This window comes from Tachysurus vachellii, chromosome 8 (genome assembly GCF_030014155.1).
Source record: "Tachysurus vachellii isolate PV-2020 chromosome 8, HZAU_Pvac_v1, whole genome shotgun sequence".
Classification (NCBI taxonomy): domain Eukaryota; kingdom Metazoa; phylum Chordata; class Actinopteri; order Siluriformes; family Bagridae; genus Tachysurus; species Tachysurus vachellii.
In genome coordinates this window covers 12621653-12647083 of record NC_083467.1, presented here as the reverse complement: position 1 = coordinate 12647083, position 25431 = coordinate 12621653, and the positions used below count along the sequence as shown (strand labels likewise).

At 38.2% G+C, this 25431-nt stretch overlaps 3 protein-coding genes across 5 annotated transcripts; all 3 read left to right on the top strand.

The window, feature by feature from the left end:
* The first annotated feature begins 6663 nt into the window (after positions 1–6663).
* sona (SON DNA and RNA binding protein a) lies at positions 6664–15890 on the top strand. 2 transcript variants are annotated; one of them, XM_060876297.1, is made up of 8 exons: positions 6664–6797; positions 8626–8738; positions 9427–9619; positions 9697–9776; positions 9897–12362; positions 12455–12891; positions 13688–13748; positions 14271–15890. In XM_060876297.1, exons 2-7 carry the CDS (start codon positions 8711–8713, stop codon positions 13730–13732), a joined length of 3249 nt encoding a protein of 1082 aa, XP_060732280.1. In that variant the 5' UTR covers positions 6664–6797; positions 8626–8710; the 3' UTR covers positions 13733–13748; positions 14271–15890. The 2 variants fall into 2 exon arrangements, with proteins under 2 accessions (XP_060732280.1, XP_060732281.1); XM_060876298.1 differs by lacking the exon at positions 6664–6797 and adding an exon at positions 6849–7007.
* Positions 15891–16835: 945 nt separating this feature from the next.
* On the top strand, positions 16836–24048 carry rcan1a (regulator of calcineurin 1a). Of its 2 annotated transcripts, none has more exons than XM_060876294.1 (4): positions 16836–17211; positions 22314–22487; positions 22618–22777; positions 22896–24048. In XM_060876294.1, the coding sequence occupies exons 1-4, from the start codon at positions 17092–17094 to the stop codon at positions 23069–23071; spliced, it is 630 nt and encodes a 209-aa protein (XP_060732277.1). In that variant the 5' UTR covers positions 16836–17091; the 3' UTR covers positions 23072–24048. The 2 variants fall into 2 exon arrangements, with proteins under 2 accessions (XP_060732277.1, XP_060732278.1); XM_060876295.1 differs by lacking the exon at positions 16836–17211 and adding an exon at positions 20800–21302.
* A 793-nt stretch (positions 24049–24841) lies between these two features.
* LOC132850126 (uncharacterized) lies at positions 24842–25351 on the top strand. Its single transcript, XM_060876296.1, has one exon. The coding sequence runs from the start codon at positions 24866–24868 to the stop codon at positions 25253–25255; it is 390 nt and encodes a 129-aa protein (XP_060732279.1). The 5' UTR covers positions 24842–24865; the 3' UTR covers positions 25256–25351.
* The last annotated feature ends 80 nt before the right edge of the window (positions 25352–25431 follow it).

Below are 25431 nucleotides of genomic sequence, written 5' to 3'. Positions count from 1 at the left end.
CCTATACCTCTTGGGTCCATGAGCAAGGCCCTTTAAGCCTAAACTGCTCAGTTGTATAAAATAAGATGGACGGTATGTCGCTCTGTGTAAGAGCATCTGCCAAATGCTGTAAATGTAAGACACGTTACTCAATGTATTTTAGTATACATTCACCGGCCACTTTATTAGGTACACCTGTCCAACTGCTCGTTAACGCAAATTTCTAATCAGCCAATCACATGGCAGCAACTCAATGCATTTAGGCATGTAGACATGGTCAAGACGGTCTGCTGCAGTTCAAACTGAGCGTCAGAATGGGGAAGAAAGATGATTTAAGTGACTTTGAACGTGGCATGGTTGTTGGTGCCAGACGGGCTGGTCTGAGTATTTCAGAAACTGCTGATCTACTGGGATTTTCACGCACAACCATCTCTAGGCTTTACAGAGAATGGTCCGAAAAAGAGAAAATATCCAGTGAGCGGCAGTTCTGTGGGCGCAAATGCCTTCTTGATGCCAGAGGTCAGAGGAGAATGGCCAGACTGTTTCGAGCTCATAGAAAGGCAACAGTAACTCAAATAACCACTCATTACAACCGAGGTATGCAGAAGAGCATCTCTGAACACACAACACGTCAAACCTTGAAGGCAGATGGGCTACAGCAGCAGAAGACCACACCGGTACTAGTAAGGTGTACCTAATAAAGTGGCCGGTGAGTGTATATTCTATTGCTTATTGTCAGCATAATATATTTATTCTTATTCTGGTATATATGCTATTCAAATGCTTATTTTAAGTATGTATTTTAAGTATGAAATGAATAGAATATATACTTAAAATACATACTTGAAATAAGCATTTGAATAGCATATATACCAGAATAAGAATAAATATATTATGTCAGTGTCAGTGTGAACTTCCATCTCTCACTCCAAAGACTATTTATGATGCTTAAATTAATGTCTTTTTGTAACGCAAAAAAAGACATTAATTTAAGCATCATAAATAGTCTTTGGAGTGAGAGATGCAAGTTCACACTGACACTTCAGAGATATTTTTGGGGTTAATACTACCCTGTTGTTATCAGTTTTAGGACAGAATCTTGTCTTGGCTTCTCTGGGGTGTTTCGCCCACAGCCAAGATACCAAGATATTAGCATGACTATGATCAAGTGTAACGTTAGTATAATTTGCAATCACAGATCTTGAAACTGTGATCTTATCATCTAAATAAAAAGGAACAGGCAACAACGAACAACGAACTCCCATTCATATTAGATTCCTTGTTGGCCAACACTGTCCATTTGTGCTTCTTATATTATCAAACACTGAACAACCCCAAAAGCCAAGATTATTATACTGTATAAGCCTCTGCTAAAAAAAAGACCAATTTCATTACAGGAAATCTGTTATTAATCTGATTAATGCGTATTCATAACACATCAGAGCCTCCACACACAGACACACATACAAATACTCTCATTGTTTCTGTCCCTCAGCCTCTAAGACAGACAAGCACATGTCTGTTGCCAAGATAATAGTACAAAACAAATAATAAAATATTTAGAAATTAAGCCAAGCAAGATAAAAAAAAATCAACAAAAGAAACAAACAACCCCCCTCAGATATTGTGCTTTGTATAATTTTGTTCTGCTGAATTTCTGATGTCTTGATAATAAAAATGAACTGACCTTTCAGTTTCTAACATAATTTGCCTGTAGGCTCTGAGGCTAGCCCATGCTCCTGTCTTATAGTACGTATTCATGTAGTTATTAGTGTTTATAATTTTTTTCTTGTCCAGGCCCAAGAAAAGACCCCCATGTCCCACAAACCTTAAACGGTTAGGGGTGAAAGCATTACTATTTTCCTCCACATGAATAAATGATTGCCCTAATTACATTACATTTATGTGCACCAGAAATGTCAAACTTCAAAGTGAAAAATAAAATGAATTTGTTTGAATAATGATACGTGTTAGTCGGATTCGTTTAAATGGAGACTATTCGAGCGAGGGTGGAATGAGGGTGAGGTGCCCCGCGCTGTGTCCTCCAAGCTTTGAAGCAAATGAATGTGAGTATCCACATCAGTGGGCTGTCTACCATGATTACCTGAACAATCTCCATCTCACCGTTACTCCGGTTGTTCTGTACACCCAAAGGTTATTCCATTTTCAAGGCTGCATATAAAGAACGTCTGACTGAAATCTGTCTCTATTTTTTATCTCCATGAGTGCATCAGGATGGAGCTGGCTGAATGAACTGGACTTTGTAAACTGGACCTTATTTGCCTCTGCTGCTAAAGTCACCAATAGTGCATGTTTGTTCCTCCTTATACTCAACTCCTTTTTTAATAATAGATGCTTGATGTCATTGAGTTTCTTTGCTGTTCCCTTTTCATTAAATTCATTGAATTCTCTGTTTGATAAATAGATAAGTGGGGTGGGCTTAAGTAAATGTAGCCAATACAGCATAAATAAAGTGTAAGTACATAACTGCTTACAGTTGTTTGCTTATCTGTTTAAAAGCAGGTAAATATCAAAGGAAAACAAATTGTATTAGCCAATACCCAATACAGCCTTTCCTCTGAGGTATCTGACGCATACGTGATGACATGGTGAAGGACAATACTGGCTTGTTACCCACCGGAACTTGAGAATGACAAAACAACCAGAAGCGCTTTAAATTGTTATTTCTGCTACTAATGTAACACAACACTGATGTTGACCTACATGTAACTTTAACTCTCGCACATTAAAAGCAGAAAGGACTAATAGCATTTAATACAATATAATCGCCTTGATGTCACTTTTAATTGAGGCTGTGATTGTCTGAAGTGGTCTCACTGATGCACTGATTAGTAATAATACACCATTAACCCCTCAACCTTCTGCCAAGTGACCACGCCACCTTTCTATTCTTACACAGCCTAATTGCAGCTTCCCTTATCCGGATAGGGTAACGCAATCTAATGCAGCGCTTCTGCCCCGAACCTGTCTGGATTAAATGTCTGTCAAATTGCTGCAGTTATAACAATCTATGTTTTGTGCCCTCGGATGTACTACTGTTACTGTACCTTGAATAATTGTTCCATCCATATTCAAGTGCTTTTCAAGCAATTTTTCAAGATTTTCAAATCTTAGCAAATATTCAGGGACACCCGAAGTGCAGTATATTACAAAGTACAGTGGTTTACAGAACTGGATGTCTTGTATTGCAAGTAAAAACTACTTCCAGACTTTCTACTTCATTTGCTCATCATTTGCTCAAATAGAAGAAAAGCTGTTCAGTCATCCTTTCTACTAGAAAGTCACAGGAAATAACATCATTGAATCAGTTGTCACAGTAATTAAAAGATGGACATCATCATTTGTTTTCGTTTGGGTACTGGAATGACTAATAAATGCTAATGCAATGCTACAAGGGAAACTTTATAGGTTTCCTGTTACACTTTATCATGATTGAAGAATCAGACTTCATCATACAAGCACACTGTCACGTCGTCACTATTTATAAACATTTCTTTTGCTTATCAGATTTTCTGAAAAGTAAGTTGAATAGAGAGCTGGTTTAATGCCGGAGATGACAAAAAAAATACAACAATATGTTACAGACTGTTTCCTCTTCTAGCATACTGACTTCAGTGAGACTGCATTCACATTGAAGTCACTCATACAGTATATGTATTGGAATAGTATTAAAAATAAAAACTCTGCTAAAAAAATATTAATTAATAGTCCTGCTGGATATTAAAAAAAATACAATAGGTCCAAACCATAAAAGCAAAGTAGGAGTCATGTTTTTGTTTCAGCAGATATTTTGGAACTGAGGAGCTGAACAAATTAGTTTATTATGCTGTGCTGAGGTCTGGGTTGAGGAACACTTCACACTTGTAATTTAGAAGTGTGGTTAGCAACAATTTTTACCTGGGGTTATGAAACTCTCTGCTCTGATTTGTGGTGTTAGCCCCACATTGCAATACCAAACTTGTACAGTGTGAAGCAATGCAGTGTTAGAATCTTACAGCTAGATGCTTAGCAAGAAGAAAAAACAAGCCATTATCGAAATAGGTCGCAAACTGCATTTAACCAGACATTGTTGTTAATACTGCAAATATGAGAATAAGTATGCTAACACAAGGTTTGTGAAATATCAGATTATGAATAGAAATGATTAATTGTTAGCCCGAGGTAAAATGTGAGTAAGGTGAAATGTAAAACAAAGTAACCCAGGATTCTATTTAACCAGGGTTTAAAATGACCCAGGTATAACTATTTCAAATGTTAAAAAAATCTCTAAGGTGAATCCTAGTTTGAGTGTATAAAATAGGCTGTATTTAAAAGCTCTATTCCACTTGAGGGCTTTTCACACGTGAAATAGTTAACCTTAGGAAATGATCTATTATTACTTACTCAGATGTGTTTGTCTGCATTATACTGTATATCGCCTATAAAGGATTTCATTCTGTGGACAGACTTGTGCTTCGTGTCAGTTGAGCAGCTAAACTAGAGCCAAAGCTGTTTCCTTGTCTTCATGAGTCAGAAACACTATTTCTGCACTGTTCTGGACATGCCATCTTCTACCTTAACTTAAGCAGAGCAATTTACAGTGGCCAACATTCTAGAGTGCAGATCATTTAATTCAGTCATGCATGGCATTATGTAAGGGTATTAAAGTGGTGAATTGCCTCTATATCATACACCATGTAGCCTATTTGTTAAAAAAAATAAATAAACTCACCATAATGTAAAATATATAATACGTCATCATAATGGAAAGCCATGCATTATAATGTATGCGTAGATTAATTAGTGATAGTTTGAAAAAACTTCATCCGGTACTGTCTCCCTTTCATAACGTTCCTGAAAATGTTATGAAATCTGTAACTGAAATGAAATCTGTAATGAAATACTAAATGAATAATACTAATTGTCTGCTGTTGTTGTTTGTTTGTTTGTTTGTTTGTTTGATAAATAAATGTCTGAAAAGCTCATTACAAATGATTAAAAAAAATTGAGAGACTCGTTATTTAGATGTTTTAAAAAAAGGCACCAAGAGGTCAAAAGGGCAGAGAACAACGTGTACTGTACAATAGAGGAACCTTATCATTTCTATGAAACTGCTGGACTGATGTCAGTGAAAAAGATGTCAGACACTGTTATCTCACACTGCCCCCTGCTGGATATAACGACGTTTATATTTTGCGTATTCTCTGCCTGGAATTAAGTGATCCTGACACTGATCCTAGCAATTATTCATTTCTGTATTTGCATTTGTTTGTTGTGTACTATAATGAAACCAGTATTTTGGGAAAACAGAAAAAAATGTTTAGGCTCAAGATATAATTCATAGCAAGTGTTAATCATTTTATATTTATATTAATTCTATAATATTTGAGCAGTGCATATTTATAAGCAGTGCAAATAACTATAGAGTTGACTAGAGATTATTCTTATTTATACAAGCACTTTGTATTGAGCTTTTAATTTGTAGGATTGTCTGAATCGTATTTGTAACTTGCAACTAATGCATCTTTAATAATAATGACTTGTTTATCTTTCCAATTTAATTGCCCTTCTGTACCTTCTGAGTGGCACTAGTAGTGATTAAACTGGAGTGAAACATAGCTCCAAGCAATAAAAAAACCTGTCCTGTACATCATAAAATATCCAGATGGCTTAGTAAACTGGCCAAAAGTAGACTTAGATGCTGCCAACATAAAGACCAAAACACATCTATAGACTATGGCACCAGCCTGAAGTTCCTGGACCAAGGAAAAGTCTAGAAGACACCTTGAAAGTGTCAAACTGCCTGCTGTGGATGAGGCATGAAACATCCATGGGTAAATCTATGCAGTGGCTGCCAAATTTTGTTTTGCTAAATTCTCAAACCATTACGGATTGTGGATCATATTGAACCAGATGTACCACATCTGCATAAACCCAACCACTGAATTTACAATCAACAGAAAATCATACAGATAAACGGAAAAGACCATTCAGAAGTTCACTTCGTAAGTAGTTCTGGGCACAGAACACAATCAAGTGGCCAGGATTGCATACAGGACTGTTGTAGAATAGTATTTAATCAAACAAACAAATAAATCTGAAATCATGTAGGATAAGACAGATATAAACCCATACAGACACAGTATTAAAAGATAAAAAGTAGGAGAAAACAACAGTGGCAAAATAGTAACTATCCCAAGTAATGGTAAGATCTGAATGAAGTAATAAAAGACTCTGGAGAAAACTCAAGGATTAAAAATAGAACTAGACAGAGCTTATCATCAGACAGAAAAACTTGGTGCCGTGACCCCAGGACCAGAAGCGTCTCAGACTGGAAGAGAACAAATTCAAAGGTAGATAAAATACTGCACCAGTGGATACATCATGCTTTAGAAGACAGAAAAGATCTAGTTCTTTTCTGGTTACCATCTTTAATCTGTTGAGTTCATCTACACTCTCTGCTCAAACACACAAGGTTGCAAAAGTGTGTACTTTGGATGCTAAAACTGCAGTTAATGCCATCACTCTCAATACAGAACCAGATTCACAAAACACATCACATATATTTCACTATAAAACATTTTGTATGTTTTAAGAGTGGAGTTTTCCATTGTAGGTCAGAAACGAAATGAACATATTCTTAGATAGATTTGATCACTAGGTGTCGCTACACGTCTGTGTGTGTGGGAGGTAATTCGAGAACACGTGCTCGTCGGATACTGGAGGATTTACTCGCCGTACAATGTCATGGCGACCATCACCGAGCAACTTTACTGTGCGTTCGTAACACGGGATAATTCCGGAAATTAAACATAGCGGTCAGTACGTTTATTTCAGAACTGAACGCAATATTAGTTCAGTTTATTCTACTTGAATTATTTCAGGCAAAGCTGTTTTGGTGCCGGTAGTGAAGAATCGCTGTGTTGTGTAAGGCGCTAGCGAGCTTTAGCTGGCCTGCTAGGAGGCCGGTGAGATTTAGCATCGCGGCTCCTTTTGTTAGCACTACAGCAGCCATTCAGAGAAAAACGGTAGGCGTTTATTCCAGCTCTTCCGGTTTTTACTTAAACATCTCTGTGTAATACCGCTAGCTTTTGAATGATTTGACTTAGACTAAATTTAGCAGTGAGACATTTCTACACACGTTTGGTCTGATGTTAGCTTTTGAGCTAACTGTGCTCATGGGCCTAAACAGATGTTTGTTTCCACACGAGACGAAAAACACTTAATTATGACTACAAAGCGCATATGGAGAATATCCGTTGTTTAACGATACGTTGTTACGAAACAGGTCAGTTTATTAATGTACTCTAATGTCCGCTGCTGAACGGTTTGTTTGGTAAACTACGGGAAGCTCAACACAAGCTAGCGGTTGTTCATTCTGTTGAAATGCGCCTCAACTCCACGCCGCTCACAAACACAACTCCAGCTTCACCTTGTTGTAGTAAACCGGTTATCTGCTTCTTAATTGTTCGTTTCGTGGCGATAATTTTGAGTTTCTAACCAGTTAAGCGCTAAAACCTTTAATGGGGCTTATTGTAGAAGTATCTGCGATGTATTTTGTAGGGGTTTCCGTTAGCATGTATCCCGCACAGCTACCTGTACTGCAGCTGTAAACGGCGCGTTTGAGCGGTTTTTACATGATAGGGGTTTTTATATGTCTAACATAAGCGGCCATTTGTTAATGCGAGAACAAATGTTTTTGTATTGCAGTTCAATGATCTGACACAGCTTTGCTTATCAGGTTAGGACTTTTTCCACCTAAGTTTTGGCGCTTTTTAGCCCCAGCTAAAATACAGCTATAAAATGACTCCTGATACTTATGTAATAATTAACGGGTTTCCTGAAGATTGACCACTTTATCGCAAAATACTGACCTGTAGGCCAAAAGCCTTTTTAAAGTACTCTCGAAAGTTCCTCATGACTTAAACCTTAAAACTTCACGTCAGTATGTTACTCAAATTCTATGACTAAGTTCAGTCTGTTAGCTGCTGTGTTAGTATCAAGAAACACGTTTGTCTTTGCTCTTTTTATTTATTGACTGTACAATGTGATAGTTTTATCGTTAACGTCAAGATGTAAGAAGCGTTATATCCTATTTATAGGCTTTAATAACAGAGACTGAATTTTTAATGCACATGACGTTTAATGTCGCTTAAAATTGGCAACCATTGCAGTGTCTTAACTAATGAATGAATGATAGGCTTCATATTAACACATTCAACAGTTTATAGCTACTTTTTATGCTGCAGGCAAGTAAGTTCCTGTTCCCACTGTGTAGCTTCGACACTTTTATTAGCCTTACATCATGTAGATTGTCTACTGTGTGAATTATTTGCTACAGAAACCATAACTATACAATGCCATGTCTAATGTACCTATAAACATGCACGATCCATAAATGCCTCCATCACCAAAGCCTGCAGATTTTGCTTGTAGGATATTAAGATGGTTCTGGTTTAATAGTAGGTCAAAGTTTTTATTTATTTTTGTTTTAGTTATGTCTGGCAGAGGAAAAGGGAACTGTTCTTTATAATTTCAATAAAAAGTAACCTGTAACTAAGCAAATTCATACATTATGTTCATTGAAAGTTTGGGTTATTTGTGTCCCGTATTTCTGTAAGTGTTAACAGTCATCTTTTTCAACAGAGTGAACAGTGAGAGTAACTTTACTCACGTCTACGTCGAAGGAACTCCCTCTTTACAATAAGCTTACAGCTGCACCGTTGTGGAGATGGAGTCTGATGTGAACACCATTGTTGGTACGTTTCACTTAGTTTTTACACGTCTTTACATTTAGAATGCTTTAACGTTTTCATTCATTTTTAATTAAGTCTACTTAAACTGCACACCTACTGACAGCATGCATATCATAACTGGGGAAATGGAGTGCAGTCAAATATAAAAATGCATGCACTTTATTGATTTAGTGTCATGGCATTTAACATTTTTGATGGTAATAAAATAGCACATCTGAAGAACACAAAGGGAAAGGTTGTTTATTTGAACCAACGGGACAAGTTTTAAGTTCAATTTTACTCGTCACACGTACCACCATACACAGTATGACATGCAGTGAAATGCACCATTCCACTAATGGTGAGATGGCTAGTGCTTTTGGGTATAATGTTTGTATCTGGAAATGAATTTTTGTGGTGGGAGAGAGCACAAATATATTTTTATAATATTTTTTGATTGAAAGCCCATTTTATATGGCCTATTTAGCCCTGTTCTTTTTTATTAGCTAATTTGGCAGTCGAAAACTAATGGATTCTGCGATATATCACTAACTGAATTGCATTACAATGACAATCAGTGGTAGTTTCAGGCTTAGTAATGTGGTGAGGAATGTAAACTTGACTGAAGTGCATCAGAGCTGTCAAGTGCATACACTGGATTTAGACTTAAATTTTTATTACAATGAAAAATAAAAGCGTTTTCCCCCAACAGAGAGTTGTGATCCAACTGAATCTATCCGTAGTGAAGGAAATGTCCTCAGGGATGGCAGTGAAACACCACGAAAGAAAAACAAGAAACACAAAAAGCACAAAAGTAAGAAGAAACGCAAGAAGAAAAGAGATGAAAAAGATAGCAGCTCAGAATCTGGAGTGGAATCAGATCAAGGGTCTCAAACAAAGTCAAGGTAAAGTTTTGCTCAGTGTTCTTTAAAATAAACACACATTTGCAATAGACCATAAATTGTATTGTCATTTACCCTAGTATGAAAAAAGACGAGTCCTCCAACTTTGAGTCTGGCGATCGTGATAAAGATAAAGAGTCAGCAAAAAATTCAGTTGCAGGTGAGAGTTGATTTGCACCCTTGCTTAACAAACGTTAATGACAAGATTACTCATTGTGTGTTTTGTGGACCGTAATATGCTTTCCAAATTAATGCTGTTTTTCCCATTTGGTGTGAACAGAACCACATGATGATGACTACAAGGTCAGAAAAACAAAGCGTCATACAGGGAAAAAGAAGAAAAAGAGACGAAAAGAAGAAGAAAAGCAACAGAGAAATTCTCCACGTTCACGTTCTGCAAGCACATCTGAATCCGTTGAGTCTGAATCTGAATCCGAGTCAAAGGTGCCACAAGCACTGGACCCCTCTAGCTTGAATAAGAGATCACCGGTGACTGCATTGAAGCTTTCTAATGATGGCTGTAAAGATAAGCTACTACCCGACGATAAAAAGGGAGATGTCACTAGCAAATCTGAGCATAGTGAGGAGCAATGCTTAAAACCAGCATGGAGGGAAGAAGAGTCTCTGCAGGATGCACATTTGCAAACTGTAGATGGAGAACAGCACAGTGAAAATAACATCAAAATTGAGAACCTGGAAAAGAATGGAAGTTTTAACAAAACTCGGGAGCTCCCAGATATAATCCCCAAGCAAGAGAATGTACACAAAGAGCAGTTTATAAAGAAGAACACAGCCACGGAACCACATGAGACTCAGAGAGGAACAGGAGATAAGGAGCCTAGATTAAGGTCTCGATCAGGTTCTTACGATAAATCAAGCCACAGTCGTTCGAGAACTCCAAAGCAATCCACAAATATTTCAGCACGCAGGAAAGATAAATCACAATCCAGAGAAAGGTCTGTTTCTAGCTCGAGAAGGAACAGTAGTACACAAAAAAGGCATTCAAGGTCACCATCAGAAAGTCGCAGGTCGCGGTCAAGATCTGTCAGAGGACCAAAGCGCAAATCGAGGTCTCTGTCTGGGAAGCGAAGGCGTCGCTCTGACTCCAGGTCCAATACCAGAACCAAGCGGTCAAGGACCAAGTCCCCACGACGTGGTCGGCGAACAAGGTCTCGATCTGTCGCAAAGCTACGCCGTTCTCGGTCACGGTCCAAACGATCACTTTCTCGTAGAAAGCATCGCTCAAGGTCACGCTCGAGATCTGCTCGGAGAGTCAGACGCTCACAATCGCGCTCTCGAAGGATGACACCACCATCCCGTACACGAAAGTCTCGGTCCAGATCAATCAGGAGGAGGAGACGAACCCGTTCAAGGTCCATTGTGATCTTCAGGCGATCTCGATCCCGAATGAAGAGAAACAGACGTTCTAGATCAAGATCTAGAAACCCAAGAAGGCGAAGCAGATCTTCCTCTCCCCTGCGCTCCAGGCGGTCCAAATCAAAATCCCCTGTTAGACAAAGGAGGTCAAAATCTCCACGTAAGACTAGGTCAGAATCAAGATCTCCTAAGCGAAGTAAGCGGTCAAAATCACGCTCTCACCATTCAAAGACTGCCTCACCTAAATTTAGTAGAGGAGCAAAAAAAGGTAAGAGTAAGCGATCAAGATCAAATTCACAGAAAGACACATCTAGGTCTAGATCTATTTCAAGAGGAAGACTTTCCTCAGATAGGAGTCAGTCTCCAGCTAAGAGTAAATCTAGATCTTTGTCACCAGACAAAGTCCAAGACTCATCAGCGTCAAAAATAGAAGAAGCTGACAGAAAAGTAGCCCAGGCAGCTCCCACAGAAAAGTGGAAGCCACTGGTGGATAAATATCCATCTCCAAAAAACACCTCAACTGAGAATTCAGAACAAACAGAACTTGAACTGAAAAATATAAGCTCCAGTAAAGAGTCTCAGATCATCATGGAGGGCACTGAGAGGCTAAATGCTTCTAGATCAAGGTCGTCTTCATCAGAACCATTACCTCAGGATGGCAGTTCTGGGTCAGATGATAATGAGCAATCTGATAACTCAAGATCACGAACACCAAGTCCAGCCAAAAAAAAGCCTAGCAGGGTGTCCAAGTCACCTATTCGTCGGAAGCGTTCTAGGTCTACTTCATCAACCCATAAGGCACGATCTAAATCAAAGTCTGTTAGTGGTACTGAAAAGTCTAAAACTCCTACAAGGAAGCGAAGATCCCGATCTTCCTCACACAGCATAAAAAAGAGGTCAGCTTCTAGATCCCCTGCCCGGCGAAGGAAGTCGCGTTCAAGATCATTAACTCAAAGGGGAAAATCAAGGTCTAAATCTCGTACCAGAACCAAACGCTCAAAGTCTAAATCTCCTAAAAGAAAACGCTCTAAGTCTAGATCACCAGTAAGAAAAAGACGATCCAAATCACGCTCTCCTGCTCGAAGGAAGAGATCAAAGAGCCTAGAAAAAAGCAAACGATCAAAATCTCGATCCCCTACCAGGAAGAGAAAGTCACGATCTCGTTCAAGGGCCCATCATTCACGATCTAGAAGATCTCGCTCAGCATCCCGTCGGAGGAGGCCCGTATTTCGAGGTCATTCTTTTGACAGGCGAGATCGATGGAAGCGAGAGCCAAGCCATTCTCCCATTCTTATTCTCCGTAAAAGAAGGTCCACCTCAAGAACGCGTCGCAGCGCTAGCAAGACTCCACCACGCCTCACTGAGCTAGGTAAGTGTAAAACCTGAGATGCGTGTCTTTGCAGCTGAAAATGGATATCGTGGCATCTTGTTTATTCAAATTATTGCTTTTTCTCTTCACAGACAAGGATCAGCTATTAGAGATTGCTAAAGCTAATGCTGCAGCAATGTGTGCTAAAGCAGGGATGCCCATCCCAGAGAGCCTTAGGCCCAAGGCTATACTTCAGTTGCCATTGCCAACTCCTGCTCCACCCCCTCTGTCTTTGCCGCTGCCCCTGCCAGTTCCCAACTTGCCCATGAACATCCCAATGGGAATACCTGGTATGCCTGCAATACCAAACATGCCAATGAATGCTGCCATGGCTAGTATGACAGCAGCCACCATGACTGCAGCATTGTCTAACATGGGAGCCTTGGCAGCCATGCCCCCTATGCCTCCACTGCCCACCATAACGAACAAACCTCCCCCAGCTCCTACTCCAAATCTGGCAAACATTGAAGAAGTGAAGAGAAAAGTGGCACAGCAGGCTAACAGCATCAGTATTAAAGAGCTGACAGAGGTGGGGAAAACTGCCATACTGTACTAGTTGTTAGTAATAGTTTCCAAGTAATTATCAAATTTCAACTAAATGTATTCAAGCAAGGAATAAAACTTGATAGTGATGTGAATCTAATCCACAGCAGGGAGGTGTGGCTGTACCTCAAAGTGGAGAGCTATTTTTCTTTTCTTATAAAAGCATGCCTTGATGTGGTTTATTATTATTTCAGTAATTTGTCAAGGATTACACTATAATTTATTGATAAATGTTGCATCATTTTTTGTCATATTTCATATTCAAGCAGTAATATTAATTAGTCAACCATATGGCAGCAGCACAATGTATATTTGCCCTGCAGATACAAGTCAAGGGCTACAGTCATGGATGCTGATACTGGAAGAGCTGGGTTGAGTAAGAAACTGATGAGCTTGTGGGATTTTCATACACTCCTATCTTTAGATACACACAATGGTGTGACAAACAAAAAAACAGAGTGAGCGACTGTTCCATAGGTGGCCATCCACACAGGTTGTTTTTCTCCACACAGATTGTTGTCTGTGAAAGTTCAATGACATCACTGAGTTTTTAAAAAAACACCAACAACTATGCTTCTTTTTGTTTTTTTTATATTTGATGTGAACATCAACATAAGATGATATGTATCTGCATGATTCTATGCATTGTGCTGCTGCTGCTGCTCTTGTGACTGATGCATAACCACTTGAATGTAAAAGGGGTTCCTAAAAGTGGGAGTGGGCACAAATGGATGATATACTGTATCAGTATATGTTGTATTTTTCTCTCTCCCCCTTTTCAGAAATGTAAGCAGATTGCAGAAAGTAAAGAGGAGATGGGTCTCTGAGGACTGTGGAAAACAGGTAAGGCTTCTTAATCCAACCATGTCTGTTCTGCCAGAATAATGGCAAATTAAGTGATAGGTATGTAGTTATTTTTTCCTATGCCAAGATTGCACATTTGTTAGTTGTAGAAACTGATTCAGGGAAAATATGGAAGTTCAGAATTCATGCTCTGCTGTTCTTTCAGAAACACTGACTGACCATAGATGTTTTAATCAGCTAGCTCCACATGATTTTCAAGTTATTTTAAAGGTGTTTAGCAGAACTCTGAATATTAAGTCAGGCATTTGTGTTAAACTGTTGTATCTTATTAGGCAATATCTGCAAATTTACTGCAAGTTTCTCTCATATTGCCATTTAGGTACAATGTCCATGCAATATTATAGCTTTTCTTATTTTTATATTTGTATAAATAAGATTTGTATATTCCTAAAAGCTGTAAATGATCACAGTCAGCATTTTTTTGTCTTGAATAAAGTGATCATTCCTAGGTAATGTCTGTTAATTGCTTTATCTAACTCTCATATTCTGTTTATTTTGCAGTAAATGACCTATTAGTGGTTAGCAGTAACACACCATAATTGTGACCCACTGATCAAAGCTGAAAGAGTAGAAAAAAATGAAGATGCCACTGGATTTTAAACTGTAAACTAGGACACAGTACTGATTCCCATGGATGGTTCACCAGTCAGATTTTCCCGTGACGCCAGCGTATGTGGCAGTTGTTCTTGTCACAGGACTTGATCTGCTAGATGAGATCATTTTGTGTGTCTTTGGGGGAAAATCAAAGGCCTTCACATTTATCAAAGCAAACACACTGCTTGGTCAGATTCACAGTGAAGTATTGTTTGAATTTTAATGTGGTTTTTCTTGACCGTTGAAAATCAACTTTTTTCAAACTGCACTCTTGTGGATTTTTTTTTTTTTTTTTTGATTACAGTGTGAATTATAGACCACCAAGCTCCATGACTTGCATCAACTGTAAATCCAATATAAACTGTAAATCTCATTTATAAAGTACTTTTGTGATCAGGATTTCATTTTTTTTTTGTTTAATTCCTTTGTGAAATGTTTTTTTTTTTTTTTTTTTTTAAATTGTATTTTATTTTAAGAAACTAAAATTTGAGGATAATTTTCATTAAATGCTATGCTTCATAGATGATATTTTACTTGTGCAGGTTTGCAGTTGTTTGTGATCTGATCTAGAACTGGGAATTAGAAAAAAGTCTCACTGTACTGGATTTTAGCCTGATGGGTGTACAATGGCATTTTATCTTTATAATTTCAGCTGATTGGAAATGTATATGGCCAGTAGAGGTTTGTGGTGGGGGTGCTTTTGTTTATGCTATTCAACATTCTCAGAATGGTCAAATTAAAGTGCATAATATGTACTTAGAATAACTGCTCTGGTTGAGACACCTGTACTTTTTGCTATATGTTCAGTGACTTGTTTGGTGTTTATTTGTTCATTTTGGTGCATTTAAAATTGTCCAGTTTTTTTTTTTTTTTTGATGCAATTTCTGAATTTTTTTGGAGACATTCTCCCCATTTTATTACTCATTAGGAAATACTGTTTATCAGACAAGGTTTTTTACACATCCCTTTAAAGCTTAGAATTTCTCATTTTGAACTAGAAGCCCTGAAGCATGTAAATCACTGCTTATTATAATAGAATCTCTTGGGATAATTACATGTGGCCTTCAGCATTGGAATAAGTATTCTTGCCAGTTTCATAATTTCTCCCAATGCTGGCACAAATCTCATGTTTGTGATGAGAGCCATGAATACTACAGTTAGTGGTTTTGTTTAAAGAATGCTTAAGACAATGAATGGCAAATAGTTTCAAGATTGTCTGTACAGTCGCAGACTACGAAAATTAAATTTATTACCTATGGGTTTTAACATCCCCTTCTTATGCCACTCTTTAATAGGAATGTAATCCACTTGACAATTGGTATTTAAAATACTGTAAAATAATTGGTACTCAACCAGTACGAGGCAGTGTGTATTATTGTACCTTTTGTGCAAGTACCATGTTCCTATCATAGTGTTGTATTCAAAATTTTGATTACACCGTATCATTTGGATTTTCCTCTGCTGTAAGACAAGCCTGCTATGTACATATTGCACCATATGATTATTAAAACAAATGCCCATGACCAACTGATTTTAGTTTTCTTTTTGCTGACCATTAACATTATAGATTCAGGTACGTATTATATATATACATTGAATGTTGGAGCAGTTCAGAACTGCAAATCTGGTTTCTGTGTCCGACTTAGTGTTCAAGTTCAAATGCTTGTTTTAAGGTTTGAATTTTCCAGTCAGTGACGTGTACTCCTGCTGTCTGTAATGCCAGCACCAGAAGCACACGTCTACTGCTACAGCACCTGTGATCCTCATATTGAATAATAATCTCAGTTAATATAGAGGAAATCGCCTTTACGAATGCATTGGACAAAAGAAACCCATAGTGTACTGGGGGATTTTTATTAAATAATATAAAAGTTAATGTATGGAGACTTTTGGGACATCCTGTACACCACTTTATTAGGAAAACATGTATATTGCTTATTCGTGTAGTGATTCAATCAGTCAATCATGTGTCAGGAGCAAAATGTAAAAAAAAAAAAAAAAGATATAGGTCAAGAGCTTCACTTAAATTGTGGGATTTATTTATTTTTAATAATATCTCTACAGTTTAAACAGAATGGCTATTTGTTGTGCCACATTCATTCCAAGCTGTACTAGCAATCACTTTTTTTTTTTCCATTTTCTCTATTTGATTATGCTTAAAAAAGTCAAATAATCCACGTGTAGCCGTTCTCCTGAAATGAGGTGGCATCATTGTATGTAAACCTCACACTCGAAATCAGATGTGTGACGTCGCGCCCTGAACTAGCTGACTTTCAAATGACTGCCCAGTATAAAAGTTTACACTGAGTATTGGGTTAAATAATTACATTTACAGCCTCTATAAATAGCCTAAAATATTAGAGTACAACATCTTTTTTTTTTCAATTTTATGTAAAAAAATTTTTACGAATGAAATATTAGTGTTTGTTAGGCTTTTATTTTGAAATACGCTCCAACGGTAGTTAAATTAAAAATTCCGCATGCGGTTCACATGAGCTGTTTTATGGTTTAACTTTATTTTATTGATCGGCAAACGACCGTTTGTTTAGATGCTAAACATCTAAATAGCTAAAATATTACGCAAGTTTGCAGGATATCTGTTTATTCAAGCGTTTTTTTTGTGCCTAAATGTATTAGCTTGTTAGCAGGCTAACAAGCTGCTCGGGTGGCTGTAAAGCTAACTAGTTGACATTAGCTAGCTGTAACGTTACTTTGGAGTCTGGTTGTCATGCAGCAGGCGGACATGGCGGAGGAAGAGAACCTGGTGAACGTGCACTTCACTGCTTTACCTGATTCTCTAATTGCATGGAAAGTGGATGAAGATGTGCTCCGACACGGACAGCTAAGAGTGAGTAGTTGACTTTCACCTTTAGTCTGCTAGCTGTGTTTATGCTAGTGCCTTTTGTTAGCTGAAAAATAAATGTCAAAACATGGAACTTGTGTTTCTGAAAGAATTATGAACAGATCACAGATCTGTAATATGTCTCTCTTTCCCGTTGTAGCTTAAAATATTCAAGACCAATAAATACCTTTTTTAATTAAGTCAATGTCAAGTGGGCTTTTATTGTCGTTCCTCTTTATAGTTTGCAAACACTGGAACAAAATATAGTTTCTCCAGGTTCAAGGTAACAACACAATACGTATAAAATGTAAATACCAGCAGTGTGAGATGAGTGCAGGAGAGTAAATCTATAGAACATGGGCTGTAAGCTGCATTAAACTATTGTCTGTTGTAGCAGCGATATTGGGAGCAAACGAGAGAAAAAATAGGTCCATAAATTTATATCCACTTTAATGCTGAAAAAGCGAATCACTGAATGACTTCACTTATTAATTTGCCGAAGCATCTTGGTCATTTATACACACACATATACATACATACATACATACATACATACATGTACACACGCATACATACATACATACATACATACACACACACATACATACGTACACACATACATACATACATACATACACACGCACGCACGCGCACACACATACATACATACATACATACATACATATACACACGCATACATACATATACACACGCATACATACATACATACATACATACACACACACACACACACATACATACATACATATACACACGCATACATACATACATACATATACACACGCATACATACACACACACATACATACATACATACATACACACACACACATACATACATACATACACACACACACATACACATGCATACGTACACACATACATACACACACATACATACATTCACACACACACATACACATACATACATGCATACGTACACACATACATACGTACATACATACACACACACATACATACACACACATACATACATACACAAATACACACACATACATACATGCATACACACACATACATACATACATACATACATACATACATACACACAGACACATACATACATTAATACATACATACATACATACATACATACTAGGGCTGGGCGATAAAACGATACAGATATGTATCGCGATAGACACGTGAGCACTAAACTTGCCCTAAATTCTCAGGTTTCTCTATGTTTATATTTAACAATTTGCACTATTTTATTACACTTTATTAAGCATTTCTTACATTTTATTTCATTTTGCACCTTAAATGTTAAGAGATAATTAAGTGTTCAATTAATTTGAGTTTTCCATGGTTGTTGACATTTAATAACTGATTTAATAACTGAGGGGATTATGATCAGAGGAAAGTTAAGTTTAAAATAAAACACCCACACACACACGTACACGCATACACACACACACACACACATACATACATACATACATACATACATACATACGTATCCAGGTAGGACAGGAAAAAAACAGCGAGAGGGAAACAGAAAGTGTGTTTGAGTGGAACAGGAAAATTTGAATAGTGAAATAGTGTTCAGATTTCTGAAAAGCATTTAAACCATTGGTGTGGTTCGGTTTGCCACTGTGCTAAATGTTGCCATTATGTTTTCATCATTGCACCATGCACGTTTTTAGTATCAAAAATGACTTAATCAACATTGACTTAGGCAGGAAACAGAAAGAAAAACAGTTGTCATTGCTAAATGTTTGTTCAATGATTAACTTTCTACAGAAATGAAAAAAGCTATTTTTTTGTGCCTGTGTAGTATTTATTATTGTTATATATCATTTAATATTGTATTCATACAAATCTATTTTTAAGGTTATTATTTATTAATAAGTATCATTATATAATTGTAAATCTGAAATTAGCTTTTCATGATTATTCTATTTTTTCTTATCTGATTGATCTATGAATTCTGAGGTGTTTGTACTTTATATTCTTTGTACTTTGTACTCATTTACCAGTCATTATTCACTGATTAACTGATTTATTTCCTTATTAACTGATTTTCCTATCAGGGCAACTCAAGATAAAATATTTTAAAATGCACCATGTTGTAAGAGTCGGCTGATAATCATGTGATGGAAGATTCCACTGAGTTTAGTATCTCTGGAAAGTTTGGAAATGTGCAACTGGACTGCGGTATGTTTCCTTAAAGCTCATAAACAGTTCAGTCTGTGGAAAGTGCAAGTTGTTCCTATTCCGATTCAGGAAAGTCTTCTAAAGGACATTGGGAACGAGACCAAAAGGATCATAAGGAGGCTTTACAAAAGCTGTGTGTGCAAGTTCAGCTATGTAACATGGGCTTCATTTTGTGACTTGTTTACTGCATGATGGACTTCATGTGGCCTATTCTGCTTACATCATCACCAGTCATTACCCAAAGCCTTTTATTATTGTTTAGCAGCAATTCAAACGGTCGTTATTTAGTGGTCCGTAACATGCCAGTTTTTTTCCCCATGATGTTAAAAGGATACTAATATATAATGGTATAGAATCAAGAGGTAGATAAATTACAGACTTTTTAGTATGTGTAATGAATGATCCTCTGCATGTTGCTTGTGTTTAGAGAAATGTCTCCATCTGTTAATGTGATCTGAAGGTTTTATAGCTCTTGTAAATGAACGGTTTAGGTTGACCAGAATATGTGGTCATTTATTAAATGTCAATCTTGTTAGAAGCTTTACAGCACCTACATTCTTTCCCTTTGGTGTAGGTTGGTTTCAAATTTCCACATTTCCACTGCATAAGTGGTCTGGCCTTGTTCAAATAATGGTCTTGCTTGCTCAGCACACACACACACACACACACACACGCACACAAACACAAATGAGTGTTTAGATATAGTGGTGCTCATTCTAGTGACACAATGCTTTGACTATTTCACCTGAGAGGCTTCAGGCTGGAGAAGGCCTGTATTTGTTTGGCTTGCCAGACACGGAAAGAAAGACGTCATGTGTAAAAATAAGTCTGACGTCTTTGTGCTGAATGCCACTTAAAATGAAGGACTGACTTGCGCAGCAATAAAGGGACAAATACACTGTCTCTGGATTCAGAGAGAAAGGGTGGGGGAACAAACAGATAAAGAGCAAAAACAGAGGACATCAGAGAGAGGGAGAGAGAGAGATGAAGGGAATTAACACCCATGGAAAATATGCTGCAGGGAGCTCTTGATAACACAGCTGCTTCATCGCACAGCTCAGCTGATTTAGATTTTCCATCCCGCTTGTGAAGGGAGGGTGTTCAGGGACCGAGAGAAGGTTGCAGTTTGATAGATGAATGTTTTCCAACAATACATGCCTAGCAGGAATGTGTCAGAACGGAGTGGACTGAGGTCGGTAAAACTGAGTTTAGGCTGTAGTCAGCAGTGACACACATTTTCCAGCCCTCGTGCAAGAGTTTGTGTGGAGATGAGTCAGCACAGACCGCAGTCTGGTTGAAGAGCTGTTAAGGAAGGAGGACTATAGTTTCACTCCCTCCCTTCCTGAGGGGGGCGGGCCTGTCACTGCGCTGTTGAGGTCCTTGCATAAAGAGCAGAGAACAAGCAAGCAAGTGTGCAGTGAGTCTCAGAGACGTTAAATCAGTGGTCTAAAAACACGTGGTCCCATCCAGAAGAATCTTTTTGGACAACACAACTTTCCTGTGCTCTGTTAACAAGACAACGTGCCTCCATCGTTATCTTCTTTCTCACTGGCTCTCTTTCTGCTGGTTTTGACGTGTTGCTCATTTTGGCTCTGACCTATTTCCGGCATCAACCTCAGCCTTGACTTCAACAGCCAAAAGAGAAGGATAGAGAAAGAAGAGAAAGGACATTACACCCAACAGGGAAATTAAAGAAGACTAGGATTTATTTCTGCTCACGTTCTCATTCTGCTCTCACGCTGGGGAAGGCAAAACGGACCCCTTTCAGATTTCTCACTTCTCAAGTCCGCTGCAGGATTCGGCAAGCCTCCATCATGCACCTGAAAACCATGAAGTGCAACCGCTTCTGCCTTATCGCATCCCTAGAGGATCTGGATATGTTTAATAGACCTGAGGCCAGGGTACTGTATTTTACTGCTTTTAGAGAATGATTGTTTCTGTGCACCACAAAACTACTGATTGTGACCGTGTCAGACTAGTAAGAGTAGATTTACATTGTGGATGGATTATAATGGATATAAAACTGTACTGCAAATTTCTGACATTTTAACATCACTTGGTTAAAAAAAGCAAGGTTTGTTAGATCGATTCCAGAAATGTATCCTAGGTTGTTAATGAAGCAGAAATATCTGAGAACAGTTATGTGAAGCAGCATGACAGGACACACCATTCTGCTACAGTACAGGACAGATGCTCTAAAGCAACATTGATTTAAAAAACATCAGCGTAACATCAGGTCAGTAGTCAGATTTCTGTGGCTAAAGGATGGCAGACAGATATTAGGCAGCGGAGAGTGAGGATGGTGAGATGAGGAATGTTTAAGTGGCATTAACACATTGTCACTGTGCTAATATGCTATTCAGTTATGCTAGGCTTTTCCAGAATACCTTCATCCAGTCTGTCACTACTGTGAGTTAATCAGTTAGTCACAATGTCAGACAAAGGAACAAGAAAAGATTGGGAAAATGGAAAGCAATGCAAACAAGCAGGGGTGGAATGACGAACAAGGAGCGAATCAGAGCTATGAGTCTGACGTGAGCGATGACATAAGTCAAACACACACAAACAGACTTGTGTGGTAAATGACTGCGGATCAGGCAGTTGGCTCATAATGCAATTTTGACAGTTTTGCATGGGGTCTGATCCAGTTTTGCCCACCATCATTTGTCTGTGCTCTTGCATCCCTCAGTGAATCGCCCTGTTACCCTGGAAACCAGGATCTTGTGGAGCTAAAGCCAGTCATTTACAGGCCTTGTGTACGCATTAGCATTTCATGAGTCACTGAGGATTGACATAGACACACTCACAAAATGTCATGAAATAGCCTGTATTAAATAAATAAATAAAACTTGTTGGAAAAATATGTTTCCAGATTTCAATGTAATAATTTCAGTGTTTTCTTTCTCCCTCAGGCTGGTTTCGAGGAGCTCTTCCGTGCCTTTGATAGTGAAGTTACCTTTCAGTATTTCAAGAGCTTCAGGCGAGTGAGAATTAACTTCAGCAACGCTCTGGCAGCTGCAGAGGCAAGAGCAAGACTCCACAAGAGCGACTTCAATGGCTCGGAGCTCAGACTTTATTTTGCTCAGGTATATTAATGTTATTTATATTTATTTTCTCGTATCTATGACTTGCAACAAAAGTTTTATTTCTGGGACAGACATGGTAAAAAAGTTTACAATACTTTTAATCATTGCTCTGTCTTTTTGATTCTGTTAGTCAGTAAATATAGGAAGTGCACGTTTGGAGCCTCCTAAACCAGAGAAGCAGTTCCTCCTCTCTCCACCTCCATCTCCTCCTGTGGGATGGGAACAGCGTCAGGATGCCACACCTTTCATCAACTACGACCTTCTCTGTGCCATCGCCAGACTTGGCCCAGGTGCCTTCATGCTTACAATAAAAAAGAAAACTGCTTGGTTGTATTTCTTAAAATAGAAAAAAAAAAAAAAGATGCAGTGTGTTTGTTGCTAATCTTCACTCATTGTATCAATCTGTAGGGGAAAAATACGAGCTACACTCTGGAACCCCGACTACCCCCAGCGTGGTGGTGCACGTGTGCGAGAGTGAACAGGACAGCTCCGGTGCCGAGGACGATTCGGACAGCTTCAGACAGCCGCGACCCAAAATCATCCAGACCCGACGTCCAGATTACAGCTCCTCCATCACCCAGTGAGCATGAGGAGAACGTCCTTGTCCTGTTAAGTTTGTTTTTCTGTCTCTGGACTGTCAGGCGTGCAGGTAGTCTGTCCGCATAGGGGAAGCGTTCAGTCAGAGCTCAGTCCTGCAGGAAAAGACATAATACATCTGCACTGTCTTTCAGGGGGAAGTGAGTTTATTGCATGCATTTGTTGATAAAGTGGCTCATTTCTCCACATCTAAAGGTCATTGGGATTTCATGGATGGTTTCCACTGATGACTATGGCTACAGAGAACAAAAGCCTTCTGTTCTGGCTTTATTTATTTCCTTTAATTTGAGATGCATGTTTTAGGACAGTGCAAGGAGAATTTTTATGATGGAACTCATCACAGTTTGCCTTTGTAGGCGAGCCTTTGTAGGATTCTGTTAATGTTAGACTTAAACATTTGTGGTTATGGGTTTTGGATTTTTTTTTTATTTGTTTGTTGTAAGGGAAAACAAGGAAGATGAAATACAGATTATATTTAATAAGCTTCCTGTCTGAAAAATCATGATATATGTTGAATTAACCACTTGTTTACGACTAATTTGACAAATATTATTTTTGGTCAGTAGGAATGAAATGTTTATTGCCAAATCCTGACATATTGTATCATCTTGATAATATTTGTATGGAAATAATTTGTCATGACTGTAATTTGCATTCGTTTCCTTTGACCTTAACACTGTAATACAGTCGGTTTTAACGAGGGACGACCTTTAGGCCCTTTACTAAGATTTGCACGTAACGTGTTACATGGTGGAAGTCATTGTACTAACGTCTGCTCTGTTCATTTTGTTCGACTGTGTGCGTCTGTTTACCTCATTGTAACGTCTTAATTGTCCGATTGTTCAGAAATATAAAAGAACTTGTTTGGTTTCCACAATCTTGTCGACTCAGTAACAGATCTGGATGTACGTATTGTGATTTGTACCTTAACAACCAAAATAATAAATCAGGATTTTGACTTGTACAGTTGTCCTTGAAGTATATGTACCATTTTGTCTTGGTTACATTTATGTTTTTTTTTTTTCATGTTGGACCCACAATCCACTGAAGTGTTTTGAAATGAATTCACTTTCAATCCATTGAAGGAATGAGTGGGCTTTCATACAGTGGTATAATGAAGTAATGACGCATGTAGAGGACCTTTCAAGGTGAAGCACGGATTACTCTAGAAATAGAATCCATGAGGCTCAAAAAGACCTCGCATGTCATCACCGATGCCTATTTCAATGTGCAGCATTGTTCCCTCCTGTGCTGTAGTGCTATTAAACCTCAAGGTCATACGGATGTCTGTACACACTGTTTTCTGTCTGATCTCACTCGATACGCACTTTTTTTTTACCCCCCCCCACATCTACTTATTAGAGGTCATTCAAATCATTTCATGGCTTGGGAATATAAAGCATATTTGAATAGCATGTAGTGATGATATGAGAACGTTGCCCTTGCTGACCTTCACTCTTTTCAGACTCATTAAATGTGCTGATGACTTGAGGGAGTGTGTGTGTGTGTGTGTGTTTCATATATGTGGGTGGATCCATAGTCTCAGTGTGCCTATAATTTATGAGATACGATCCAGGGAGGGACTGTACACCACAGGTTGCACTTCATCAAATCATTTTAGAAACGGTATGTCTTTTTTTCAATAGTTTTCTGTATGACTTTTTTTTTTTAAATCAAGGCATTTGGTGATTTTCCTGATATTGAACTGTATATAAGTTGTAATTCAAAATAATGAAACAATGTTAACTTGTTTTTCTTTTTTCTACCTAGCAAAGGAAAATATGCTAGCACAAAATCGTTCAGATGTGCAGTCTCTCCTGCTCTCCTTGCTTCAGCACTATCTTAATGAAACCTGGAACTTTCCAGCAAAGCCTCTCCCTCCTGCTGCTCACCAGACAGCCGAGCCTTTCAGCACAGTGCCAGTTAAAGTTCAGAGCCAAGGATTCATCTACATTTTACTGATGGTTGGTCTCTTCAGCTTTTTTACCTTCGGCATCATGTTCAGCTACATCCGCTCAAAAAAGCTGGAGAACTCGCAGGATCCATACCACCAGTATATAGCCAGAGACTGGGTGAAGGTTCTGGCTCCGTCAGCAACCATAAGACAGGCTCTCAAAAAAGAGTCTGTGGTTATTGGAAACCCTGCAGCCCTGCAGAACCTGCCAGGATAAAGAGGCAAGAAACTAGGACAGCAAGTGATTTCGGGTAACTGATGATGACTGCTGAGTTCAAACATGTTGCTTTTAGACTGATAACATAGTTAAATTTGTCAAAAGATTAGATTATAGCTTTCTAAAAATTCCCAATAATCACATCCTGACCGTTTGTATCTGAAATAGAATACTTA

Excerpts from the sequence above, each read along its gene's own strand:
- sona (XM_060876297.1), top strand. The coding sequence starts at position 8,711 with ATGGAGTCTGATGTGAACACCATTGTTG. Across the intron at positions 9,777-9,896 it reads AGCAAAAAATTCAGTTGCAG|AACCACATGATGATGACTAC; the intron begins GTGAGAGTTGAT and ends TGGTGTGAACAG. Across the intron at positions 12,892-13,687 it reads GTATTAAAGAGCTGACAGAG|AAATGTAAGCAGATTGCAGA; the intron begins GTGGGGAAAACT and ends CCCCCTTTTCAG.
- rcan1a (XM_060876294.1), top strand. The coding sequence starts at position 17,092 with ATGCAGCAGGCGGACATGGCGGAGGAAGAGAACCTGGTGAACGTGCAC. Across the intron at positions 17,212-22,313 it reads TCCGACACGGACAGCTAAGA|GCTGGTTTCGAGGAGCTCTT; the intron begins GTGAGTAGTTGA and ends TTTCTCCCTCAG. Across the intron at positions 22,778-22,895 it reads CATCGCCAGACTTGGCCCAG|GGGAAAAATACGAGCTACAC; the intron begins GTGCCTTCATGC and ends ATCAATCTGTAG.
- LOC132850126 (XM_060876296.1), top strand. The coding sequence starts at position 24,866 with ATGCTAGCACAAAATCGTTCAGATGTGCAGTCTCTCCTGCTCTCCTTG.